Source organism: Hyposmocoma kahamanoa, unplaced genomic scaffold (genome assembly GCF_003589595.1).
Source record: "Hyposmocoma kahamanoa isolate Upper Pololo Valley unplaced genomic scaffold, ASM358959v1 93, whole genome shotgun sequence".
Classification (NCBI taxonomy): domain Eukaryota; kingdom Metazoa; phylum Arthropoda; class Insecta; order Lepidoptera; family Cosmopterigidae; genus Hyposmocoma; species Hyposmocoma kahamanoa.
In genome coordinates this window covers 3,558,680-3,570,967 of record NW_020654810.1, presented here as the reverse complement: position 1 = coordinate 3,570,967, position 12,288 = coordinate 3,558,680, and the positions used below count along the sequence as shown (strand labels likewise).

The following is a 12,288-nucleotide window of genomic DNA, read 5'->3' as shown; positions in this document are numbered from 1 at the left end:
AAGAATTGATGTGAGCAGAACTAAGTCTCAATCTACCATTTTTAAATATAAAACTGGTATAGTTGGCGAAATATTATTTGCACCGATTCGTCTTTTCGTTTCATCTTTACAAAAGGACAAAAAGTGAGCCGTCTCGGTAACACACGTGCCATATGTATAGTGCAAACAACTAGTTTAAACACTTTTACGCATTGGCACTTAATTCTAAACTTTGTAATCTTTATGCAGAATTGACTTTTTTGAATTAGTAATAAAAAGTCGGCAGTCGGTATTCTACAATAATAATACTTGGCAATTTAAAAAAAGACCTGATGAGTAAATACATAATTCAAAACTAGAATTCAGAAAAAGCATTTAACGCACCCTTGACTGGTACGATGGACCAAGATATGTCCATGTACGTTTTAAGTAGAAGAATTGTTAATGGTTTTATTACCCTATTGTAATAGAAAGGATAGGTCGCTCTAAGAGATAGCATTTATCGGTGCATATAATATTTCTTCAACTATAATACACCAGCTTGCAACGTTACGACTGATCTGAAGAGATGTTTCTGTATGCGATTCCTTGCGATACCGTCCTGCAAATGGGCGACCTACTATCTGATATTAAATAGTACACTATTTTTACCGCACTTGGAAGATTATTATCTTAAAAATAGTATATGTTCATAACGTTGTTCCACGTTAATGCGACGAGTTGTTAACAATAAATATTATCGACTTTAAAGGTCGCACAACACACTCGCGTCGGTACGTTTATTTCAAGCGGTAAGGGTTAATGTATCCCCTGCAGACACAACACAGTTCTCACTGTGTACAAAATGTAGACGAACCCACAATACAATATTAAATTCAATCTACTAACATGATCAGAAATAAATCGAAATTTAAAATAGTTGCAACCTCAAAAGTGAGTGTTGAATCACTTTGGAAACAATATACAGTAAAAAAGAGAATATACACTGATTAGCATACGGTGTGAAAACACGATTCCTAGAAATCTTCACTATGGAAAAAAAAACACAAACTTACCTCGAAATTTTAATATTAGCGACAGGGAAACTGGCTATATTTCAGAATTTATATTATTCAAAACAAAAGCCGTTTGAAAAATGTATATCGCATAGTATATACGTGTTCTATTTAGTTCAATTGATATTAAAAAAATCATTGGCATATGTTAAGTACCTATTGAATACAGCGGTTTACATGTATAATTTCGAGGTAAGTTTGTGTTTTTTTTCCATAGTGAAGATTTTTAGGAATCGTGTTTTCACACCGTATGCTAATCAGTGTATATTCTCAACTTTACTGCATATTTTTTCCAAAGTAATGGATTCAACACTTTCGCTGTTATGCGAAATCAACCAAAGCCATTCGAGGTAGTATAGACTCTTAAATAATAATATGTAACCGTGAGATCTAAAGATTTTATCTTGTAAGCGGCTGGTCTTATAAAACAAAGACTTGGGTCCGGTGCCACAGTAGAATAGTAAAGAAGTAGATATAATAAACGTTTCCTTATTTAATTTTTTCCCTTCTCTTGACGTACGGAAGTCGTTATGGCGTCACAATGTAGTCACATTATGTATAGTGATTAGAATAGTAATAATTTATTTTTCGTAGCAGTAGAGCTCCTTGTGAAAGAAAGAGATTGTCCAGAGAGGTACTGCCACCTTACCTATTCCTGCCGCCAAGCAGTCATGTCAGCATGGGACTAGTCAACTTATATCTCAGGGTGACAGGCGCAGTGGCAGTGCCCCTCAAATCTTTGTGATTTAAAGCTCTGAGTGGCACTGCAACTGTAACATCAATTCTGGGGTATTAAAAAGAAAACCGAGACCTGAATAAATTTAGAAACGTTATTTTCCCGAATCGGTCCTAACAATTCCTAGACTTGACTGAGTTTGTTTTATAAGTGACGGTTCAACTGGAGTGGATACTACCGTATTCAGCCATTCATGGTACTAAACAAGTACGCTTAATACCGCCAATACATTGCACGCCGTGGGAAAATGCACAGGTCTTAAGTGTTCTGCGTTTCGATTTCACTGTATCTCCCTACTACAATCTGGAACACAGCATTGGTACTTATTGGTTCGTGATACCAGGTGGGTTCGGACACAGACCGACCAAAGACTATTATTAAGCAAAGTCTTTGTACTCATTTTAAATACTAGTCTCTATTCATTTTAAATTTTGAAAAAAATTTGAATACTCCTCTGTACTCGTTTTGAATTCTTCTCTCTACTCATTATGAGTATTTGTCTCAATTCATTTTGAGTACTCCGCTGTAATCATTTTTAACAATCGTCTGTACTCATTTTTGACACTCATCTGTACTCATTTTTGACACTCATCTGTACTCATTTTGAATACTCGTCTCTACTAATTTTGATGCTTAAATATTCGTCATATTATTGGATAATTCTAACGCTTTTCCAATTCAATACCAAGGGAGTCTCTGAATCCAGAGCCGCGCTTACGGCCGGCACAATCTGTATGAGCCCAAAATAATTATTTGTTTTCCGCGGTTAGAAAAGGGCCCCCATAGAAGAACTCCCTAACGCTCAAACTACTTTAGTAAACTTTAATATTAAACTTTAACAATTATAAAAGCTACGAAAAACTTAATAAGACTTTGTTTAAAGACAAAATCAATGACATGGTGAGGGTAATAGTGCCACGCAAATCTTGCGCATCTTACCTCCCGGCGCAGCTCTGAAATCGTTAATTATCTATTTATAAGTTAGTATATAGCATTTATTAATTTTTATAATTATATTTCATCTTTCTTCTATCGGCGATGCCATTCTAGTTAATATACGTAATCATCGATGAAAACACCTTAGAGCGTACACACACAACAAAAAGTCTTTGTATTTATGAATGATAAAACCTCAGTAGTACGCTGGGTTAAATGCGATGCGTTACACTTCAGGTTTTGAAACGATTTTACAGAAAGCGGTATAAATTGAGTAAAGTTTGTCGAATTTTACGTGTTAGTCAAACTTTCTGTCTTTTGTAATCGTGTTAGACAGGTTTGTCAAATAATTTAATATATTTCATGGAATCTAAATTGACAGCGTTTTTGACAAAATTGAACGTATGCTGAAATATTTGTCGATTATTCTCGGACATCGAGTATATAACCTGAAATAGAGATGAAATAAGGGCCATCCATCCCTGGCAACTCATCATAATAAATCTCTTTTGCACTAAAAACATAAATTAGAAAATTGAAATAGTACAGCGCCAACAATTGACCTGTGTGTACGTCTTCGTATATTCAAAAAATATTCTGTATTTATTGTAATAAAGATAACATTTCTAACAATGAGGCCTGTTCGGTGGTGTGGGAAAAACAGCAAAACATCTAATTAAAAACCAAACGGAATCACATTTCATCGGTAATTAAATATTAAATATGTAATATTGCAATTTTCGTCCATTATAGCAACGCTCAATTTAAACTGGTCGAGTTGAAGTGAAACAATTGACGACACCCATTGACGACATCCGTCAATTGTTTCGAATTCGGGCTGGCCAATCGAAGCGCAGTTGTCACAGTAATGATATGGCAGAATAGTTTTCAAATAAATTAAATGACATTTCTGTTCTCTGTTTTCTGTCTCGGATTAGTGTTCACTATCTAATTTCCGTGGCAATTTTTATTATTTAAATATTCAAGTGTGTTATCGTGTAATTATTAAATAATATTTCACGACACAATACTCGAATATTAAATAATATTGCAAGATAACAAAACCGAATACTGAAATAATAAAAATTGCCACGGAAATTAGATAGTGTACACTAGTCCGAGAATAACCGTTGTCAAGCAAAACGTCTGTTGTCGCCTAAAGATTAAGTCTGAACTACAGGCAAAATTGTTTGAATTTCGAATTAATCGTTTGTGAGGCATTGTTTGAAGAAATCGAGAAATTTCAAGGGTAAATTTGACAAGCAAATTGGATCGTTTACAGGGTGCTTTAAGAATTCCTCATAGCGTGTGACTATACGTTAAAATTGCTTATTTCAGCCATTCGCAAGGAATACCGAAAAAAAGTAAGTTTTCGTGGAATAAAAATTGTTTTAACCTTACACATCGTACCTATATCCGCATACGCCCTTATCAGGTACGTACTATCCCGGATTACATCGCAAAGACAAAATGATCTTTAAGTTCATTACAATAAACGTTATTATGCACGTGTAAACCTATCTACAAACCCTAGAAGCTGAATTTCCCTCTGACCTTGAAGAATCCCATACTTGTCTTATTGTGCAGTAAAGACGTCACTCCAACATAACTCTGTATGACAATAGGTGAATGATGTATGCAGCAGGAAGAGGAAGGCATAGCTTCGATCGCGCCTTGCAGTTTTTGAGCAAAAGTTTCCATGTCGTACGTTGTGCGTTCGTCTACGTCTCCATCTAAAACAGAGTAATTTATTAACATCTCAATTTAAGCAAAAAAAAAAAAAGATTTTAAAACTCATGGTTAGTAACTAAACAATTATCACCGATTACGTGTTTGTTACCACGGTATGACATTTTTACTATGGAACGTGAAACCACTCTGGAAATTTAAAAAACTCATACCGTGGTGTTTTTTTAAAGATACAAATTAACGGGACGAACAAGTCGTGCGTCTGGTGGTAAGCGACACGTCTGTCCACAACAGTTGCATTGCCACTTAGAAGAGCTTTAAATCTCAAAGATCTATAAATGCCTCTGTGGCTGAAAGTTCACCATGCTGGTCTGCCACGCAGAGGTCCCGGGTTCGATTCCGTGGTCAAGTGAAATATTTGTATGGCCTACATTTATTTCTCTCATGAGTTTGGGTTGACACCCGTGACACTCTGTCATAAGGAGCTCTACTGCTATTAAACCAGTAATCAAATTTAAAAACTATTTTACGACCCTACCTTTATGCCAATAAATAGGATGTGATGCGAAGGTAATGAAAGGAACTTCCCGACTGAACGGGTTCCAGGCAGTTTTGATCGGAAGTGGCTCGCCCTTGTTCCACATCAGACGGACGCCCCTAAGGTTGCGGTCTCTGCAAACAAAACACGTTCCTATTGGTATCATATTCATATAGGGATGCACGATTTTTTGCTTTGAATCGATTTTTTGGATCGTAATGGATCACATGCCTCTGAATCGTTCCACGGATTGGATCGTACGCTCTTTAATCGATGTCATAAAAATCGTTTAGACATTTGTAATAAATAAAACACCTTTATTACACGATTTAATGGCCGTAATAATATGTATTTTTTTTTACTTTCACAGATGCCAATCCTTGACAACTAACTAAACTTTTCAATAATAATAATCTCATATAACTTAATGTCCAAAGCACTGTCCTTCTCTTTATTTCCGTTTCTGTATACTTGACGAAATCATTCATAAGAGGAGACTCTGTTTAAATTATGAATACGATCTTTTGATTCGCCTAAATTTTTGAATCGATTCAAAAAATCGCTAAATCGTATGCAATTGAATCGATCTTCATAAAAATCGTAATGTATATATTTATAAATAAATTTCTATTTCCATAGACGTTCTTTCGTTTATCACGATCTTATCCAGACATTGTCACGACAGGAAATAGCTATAAAGTTATATCATGTTAATCAAGTCACTATGTCGCATTCCCAAGTGTCCGGGTCAACCAACGAAATTACTGGGTAATAAAAACATTATTGCTAATAAATGCTACGTTAACCAAATTCATTATTAGAGATACAATGCCGTAGCTAGCTAGAATATATGATTATAGAATTAGTGACGTAATTATGTGGTGTTATTACACAACAAACAGGATAGATAGAAGGTTATGGCGACAAACTCAATAAACATATAGTATACGATATATGAAACCAATGCTGCCGTCCATTAACCAAAACGCGGCTACTTACAAGAGGTCGATATGAATGCCAAAACGCTATATTTTTTCAAAAAAATGTGTAAACATGGCTCTTGTCTTTGCAGAAATCGAGTAGCAATTGGCCGGTGGTTAAATCCTCTAGCGACACTAAAGAAATAAAATTTTAGAATTTAATTACAATTTTTATCCGTTTTACATTTTTTTTATAACACTTAAGTGACGGTACGAACAAGTCGTGCGCCTGGTGGTAAGCGATACGCCTGTCCATAACAGTTGCAGTGCCATTCAGAGCTTTAAATCACAAAGATCTGAGGGGCACTGCCACTGCGCCCGACCCCCTGAGACGTAAGTTGACAAGTCCCGTGTGCATGTAATTTCACCAGCTCCCTTGCCCTTCGAAACCGGAACGCAGTAACGTTCACATTACTGTTTGGCGGCAGAAATAGGTAAGGTGGCAAACTCTTTCACAAGGAGCTCTACTGCTACTACATATAGTGTAACACGAACAGCCTGCAATAATTGCTTGGTGTTTAGTATACATTCCGCTTGCCGGTCTGATGCAGCAAGCGAGTAGCTATAGGTGAAGACTGAAAATTAGCAATGCTGAGTCTTCACGCTTTTTGTCCACATTATATTTATTGTACAAGAAACACAAACCACATTTGGTAAAATGGAAAACAGAAACAAAAGGTACTGCTTATTTCTATAAGAAATTTCTTCCTGCAGACCAAAATACAATAGGTATATTGTTTCAAATACCATAACCAATTTTCTAAAACTGGCTCATGATATTTTTTAATGCTATCACAAAAAATGCTTTTTTCACATAGCCGCGTTTTAATTAGTGGATATCAGAGTTACTGTCCTAACTCAAAGTTCCACAACAGACGGGACGGTAAATGAGAAAAAACGACTTGAAAATTTAAAAAAATACTGAATGAAACCAATAAATTTATATTCTCGTTTATAAATGGATAACTAAATATTGTAATATAAATAATCACATTATTCGCATATGATCTACTCAGTATTTTTTTCCCTCAATTCCATCAATTTTTGAGTTACGACTGTATTTAGTCTCAAGTGTGATAAAGACAAGGCGTTTAGGCTGACTAGGTACAGGCAACAAGTCTAATAGGAAATAGTATAGAGTCAATTTGATCCTTAAGTACGTGCTGTTATCTATAAGTATACCTGTGAAGGTATAAAACAACATCGTGTTTTCATTAACTCGTCTTTAAAACATGATAGTCAGTGTGTTATTAAAAAACAAAACAAAAAGAAAATTAAAAAAGCAAACTACATGAATGTAAGATAGTTAATAAACTAGATACCTACTCGTAAGCGGCGCACGATAAAAACTATTAAACAAAAAAAATGTCATATCTACAATGATTCATCGTTATAACCTATATTTGTCTTATCAACTCATATAAGCCCCACTGCTGGTATCAAAGGAGAGAGTTTGGGTCATACGTGGGTCATACTACACCACTATAGCACAATGCGGATTGGGCACTTCATACTTCTTTTGTGTTGATAAACATCTTGATTCGAATGGTGAATTATAAACTCGTAAAATTAGCTACAGGTTACGGTTATAAATAACAAAGACCATTTACACAATAATTTCTTAAATATTTTCCGGTTCTATACACGTAATTGTGCTATTACAAACCATATCAGGTATTCCCATTTAACATAATTATATTTGTTCATCAAATCTACTAACGTGTCCGTCAGACATCCGACCGAAACAAGCCAAATAAGTAATAACCGACCAAATTAAAAAAACGCATGATGCGAATGAAGCTTCATACTTGATATTGTCTTTTGTTTTATCGTTATTTATTTATTTAACAGTAATTGTTTCGGACCATGTATCGTCACTCCTCTGTATGATACCCTCCCTCCTAAAATCCCCCGTCCCGTTAATATCAACTTCCTCCTAGGCCATTCTCCCTTTGTCCATGTGCTGTGTAAGTTTATTAAGAAATACAATTTGTTTCTGTAATAGTCTGTGTATGTTCTCTGTCGTTGTACATTTGAACATTCTCCTCTCAGTGAATTCTGTCGAAATTCAACTCTGGCGAAATCATCGATAACTTTGATGGGGCCATTGGATGGGGCCATAACATTTAAAAGAAGAAGAAGTCGGTAGGAGAATGAGAGAAGACCCCCTGAATCCCAACACCAAGTTGATAGAGTATTATCCATGACTCTATCGTATAGACTCATGCTTAAAGCACTGAGGTAATTTTAATTTACAGCGAATCTAAAATAAACCTTATTCCTAAGAAATAAAAACATAAATACTGATAAATATAAAACTAAGAAAACAAGGCAAGCAAATGAAATAGAAACCAATAATAAAGGTATGTGTCTACAGCAACACAAGATACCTAGGCTGGAAATACTTGTGATCGAACAGTTTTTGGTCGTCACCGCCGGAGGGCCGCCGGCACAGGCGGTCTATCACGTAGTCCTTCACCACAGTCGTCACACCAGTTGCGATGCCGTTTAGGCGACTGTCGATCACATTTTCCTGTTAGGCCTTGTGCAACGTAACAGCGCTATAAAGCACCGATAAACGCTACTGTATATTTCTCAAACAAATTAACGTTTTGGATGCTGACTGAGATGGTAAAGCTTATGTCTAATTGGAATGTTCTTTGGTAAATTAAAAATAAACTGTAATTGATATTTTTTGTGAAATAACTACACTAGTTTTTATTATGACTATTCATACAAAGATCGAACACATAGAAAAACATTTCGACCTGATGAGACTTCAATCCGCGACCCTACTAACCATAGAATTGCTCTTACCAAGTTATCGTGTCGTTGAAATTCTTCTATGTGTTTTATGTTAAATATCTTTTTCTAAAATCTCTCACTAGATGTCATTAACGGCTCAGAATGCCTTTTATATCTTTAACAAAAAACAAATAGAAGAACTTCGACATTTCTAACTTGACCCATAGCTCAGTTGGTAAGAGCAATACCTGTGCAGTATGGTTGTTAGTTTAAATCTTTTTCAGGTCGAAAAAGTATTTCTATGTGTTCAATCTTTGTTTTAATAATCATAAAAATAAAGTATTTAAATTAATAATATTTATATTATTAATTTATATAATATTTGTAATGATTCAGTTCAGAATAGGGTGGTTTGCGTTTATATTAAACATAACTGGTAGATGACTTAACCATATCAGTCAGTAACCATTGGACGTGTAAAGAGCCAGAAACAATTTGTTTGAGAAAATAAATATACTCTCTTTAGATCCGAACAGCACAGTTTCATTTCCAATGCGCCTAAAAATGATGCCTAGAAAACCTAAAAATGGTTTCATCATCATCAACCCATTTGTACGTCCTACTGCTGGGCACCCGTGCTCAGGGGAGGATTTAAGCCATAGTCCACCAATATGCTGGACCAATACCGGCTGGGGATTTCATATGTTTTCAGAGGGTTGTGAATCTTCTAGACGTAGGTTTCATCACAATGTTTTCCTTTACCGAGAAGACTCAAGTGAAAGTGCTTAACCCGGCGCCAGATGGCGCCCAAATCTCGGCTCAGAACGTTACTGAAAACGTCACCAGAACGAGACGTTCTATAGGAGAGGAACTAAGTTCTCGCCAGTAAGAAGTCGATAATTAACAGTACAAACATTGACATAGTGACAACTGACTTGTCTCATACTGTGTAAGACGTGCCAAAATATTAAAATTTTTGAGTCAATCGTAACTTTTTATAAAAAAAACTGACCTCAAAAGTTCGTGCAATTACATCTAGTAGCAAAGTTTTATTAAAACCGGTTACAGTGGAATATTTTCTTCAAATTTAAATTCTATTCTATTATATAAAAAGCAGTCAAATTAAGAACCTCCTCCTTTTTTGATGTCAGTTAAAAAGGTAACTAACTTAATTGCTTTGCCTACAATTTATATATACTGTTTGGTTTTTATTTGTAATATTATATTTTTCAAAATAATAAGTTTAGGAAACGAAGACAACACTTACGGCACTAATGAAGAAGGTGGATAAACAAGCTCTCCTATAACAATAGTATCCAGATCATCCAAGTATGTCTTCTTGAAGTCGAGTTGCTTCATTGCTATGAAATCGTACTTAATGGTCATCACCAGGCGCGAAGTAAGGAGGACTATTCTCTCTTTTTCATTATCCCATAGAGTTATTCTGTAAACACAAGTACGTCTTGTTAATATATTTGAGGTGCAATAGAAATTAGAAATTCAACGATTCTGAGTTAGAGAATCAACATACAACTTATTTATGTTGATTAAAATAAACAATACTGGTAATCAAAAGGTTATGAATAAATTACAGCTTATTGCCTCTGTGATTGAACGTTTACCATGCTTGCTGGTCTGTCATGGTCAGTGTCAGGTCCCAGATCGGGAGAAATATTTATATGGACTATATTTATTTCCCTCACAAGTTTTTGTGTAATTTATGCTTGTGTATAGTGTCTAGTGTGCCCATGACACCCGGGTAATAGGAGTTCCCTAGTGTGGGGCTATTAGTGTGAGCGTTATTATTATTGTTTCATATGGCATAGAAAGTATTGATAGATTGCCTCCTATGTTCAAGATGTATGTAGATACAAAGAAAGGCCTAGCAAAGTAAATACAATTACACAACCTTTGGGAATCCTGAATGAAGTTGCAGACAGAAAAGACTTGTTTAAATGTACTCTGTGTGAATCCACAAGAACAACACTATATGTTATTTGCAAAGTACCCATATTATAATAATTTGTAGTGAGTACATTACATATATTGCTAGTTTCTTTGTAATGATGGATTTAATATAAATATCTACATATGGATTTGCACGCTATCACATAGGTTATGTCTGTAATGGTAGGTGATTTAGGTAAATAAAAAAACATACTCAGTCAACAACCAAGATCCCAAATATTCCCCGTCTTCTGGGAACAATAAACCCGTAATGCATTCCTGAATCGCAGTTTCCACAACACCTTTGCGGAATGTGAAAAAGTCCTTGATGTTTTCTTGGTTGAAAGGCACGTCATAGCGAGGGTACACCGTCTGCGCCTCATCAGATGCCTCAACATTTGTTGGTTCTCTACTTCTTGCATCTATGTTAACAAATAATGAAGTGAAGTTTAGGCACGTCGTAAAAAAATGAAATTGTTGATTATAGAACTGACCAATGCTTGCGCTTAAAATAAAAAGCGTGCTTATGTGCTTATTTTAATAAGGAAACTTTTTAAAGTGCTTTTCGTTTAAACAGCCACCTGGAAGCGTTAATTAGGGACAAGTTCAATTCTCTACACATGTGGGGTTCAATGGTATGGTAGCATGCTGTTTATGGTACCTCAACAAGATTCATTGATAAGCTCTACGGCAACTAAACAATTTATCAACATAATCAGCATATCACATTTTAATTGAATGTAAATTGAAATAACATTTCAATGATTATGATACATTTTGGGTTCTTTTTGTCATAACAGCTTAAATAACTAAAGCCATACATAAAAAAAAGGTCCAGAACAAAAATTAGCAAGCAAAACAAATCTTTCATCATAACAAAGTCGTAACTTGCGTAGGTTAACATAGTGTGTAAAATATTGATTTTAGATAGAAATTAATTATTTGAATCATGTTGCTCACCAATAAAAGATGACGTTGATGACGATAAGGAATCGGCACCGGATAAAACAGACATGTTTGGATTCATGTGTGTGGTTACACCAGATGTCTCCGTCCCATTGTTCTGAGTGTTTTCTGTGCCCCCAGAAAGGAGATGTTCGGTTGATAGCTGAAGGGTACCGCCACGGAACTCCAAATCATCGTCCAACAAGTCGCTCATGGTGGTTTTCCGTTTACTTGCTTTGTTTTCGTTACTTGTGTATATACTTCACTTTTTATTTTTATGGCTCCATCAATATGAGAACTGATGATTTTGCCAATGTCACAGTTGAAAGAAAAAAAAACGAAACAAAAAAAAAATTTTCGCTAAGCTCTAATAGGACATTAACCGGTGTTGGTAAGTTGGACTACGGGAGTACTCAGTTGAGAATGTAAAACAAAACAGCAAAACAATATTTATAAATATATGTTATTTAAGTGGATAAATTTACATAGAGTAACAATATGGGGGGAGAACACTAAAGTTAAGAGGTTGTGTATATAAATTCAATAATCGACCGATAACATGATAATGATAACGAAACGTCAAATTCGTTCAAATTGTCAATGTCAGTCGATGGTTTCTTTCTAAGCTTCAAAGTTTCGTTCTATTCTATTTTAATTTTAATTATAATATTATTACTATTAACTAATAATACATTCTTATTATTGAACGAAGCGTAATAAAATGATTTAATAACAATT

General features: G+C 35.0%; 1 protein-coding gene across 2 annotated transcripts; it reads right to left on the bottom strand.

Annotated features, from left to right (window-relative positions):
- Window positions 1–3,729: 3,729 nt before the first annotated feature.
- On the bottom strand, window positions 3,730–11,764 carry LOC113237558 (tumor protein p63-regulated gene 1-like protein). Of its 2 annotated transcripts, none has more exons than XM_026474113.1 (6): window positions 11,566–11,764; window positions 10,820–11,027; window positions 9,926–10,102; window positions 8,304–8,429; window positions 4,934–5,067; window positions 3,730–4,439 (listed from the first exon to the last, which is right to left on the bottom strand). In XM_026474113.1, the coding sequence occupies exons 1-6, from the start codon at window positions 11,762–11,764 to the stop codon at window positions 4,237–4,239; spliced, it is 1,047 nt and encodes a 348-aa protein (XP_026329898.1). In that variant the 3' UTR covers window positions 3,730–4,236. The 2 variants fall into 2 exon arrangements, with proteins under 2 accessions (XP_026329898.1, XP_026329899.1); XM_026474114.1 differs by having other exon boundaries at window positions 8,331–8,429; window positions 11,566–11,730.
- Window positions 11,765–12,288: the final 524 nt, after the last annotated feature.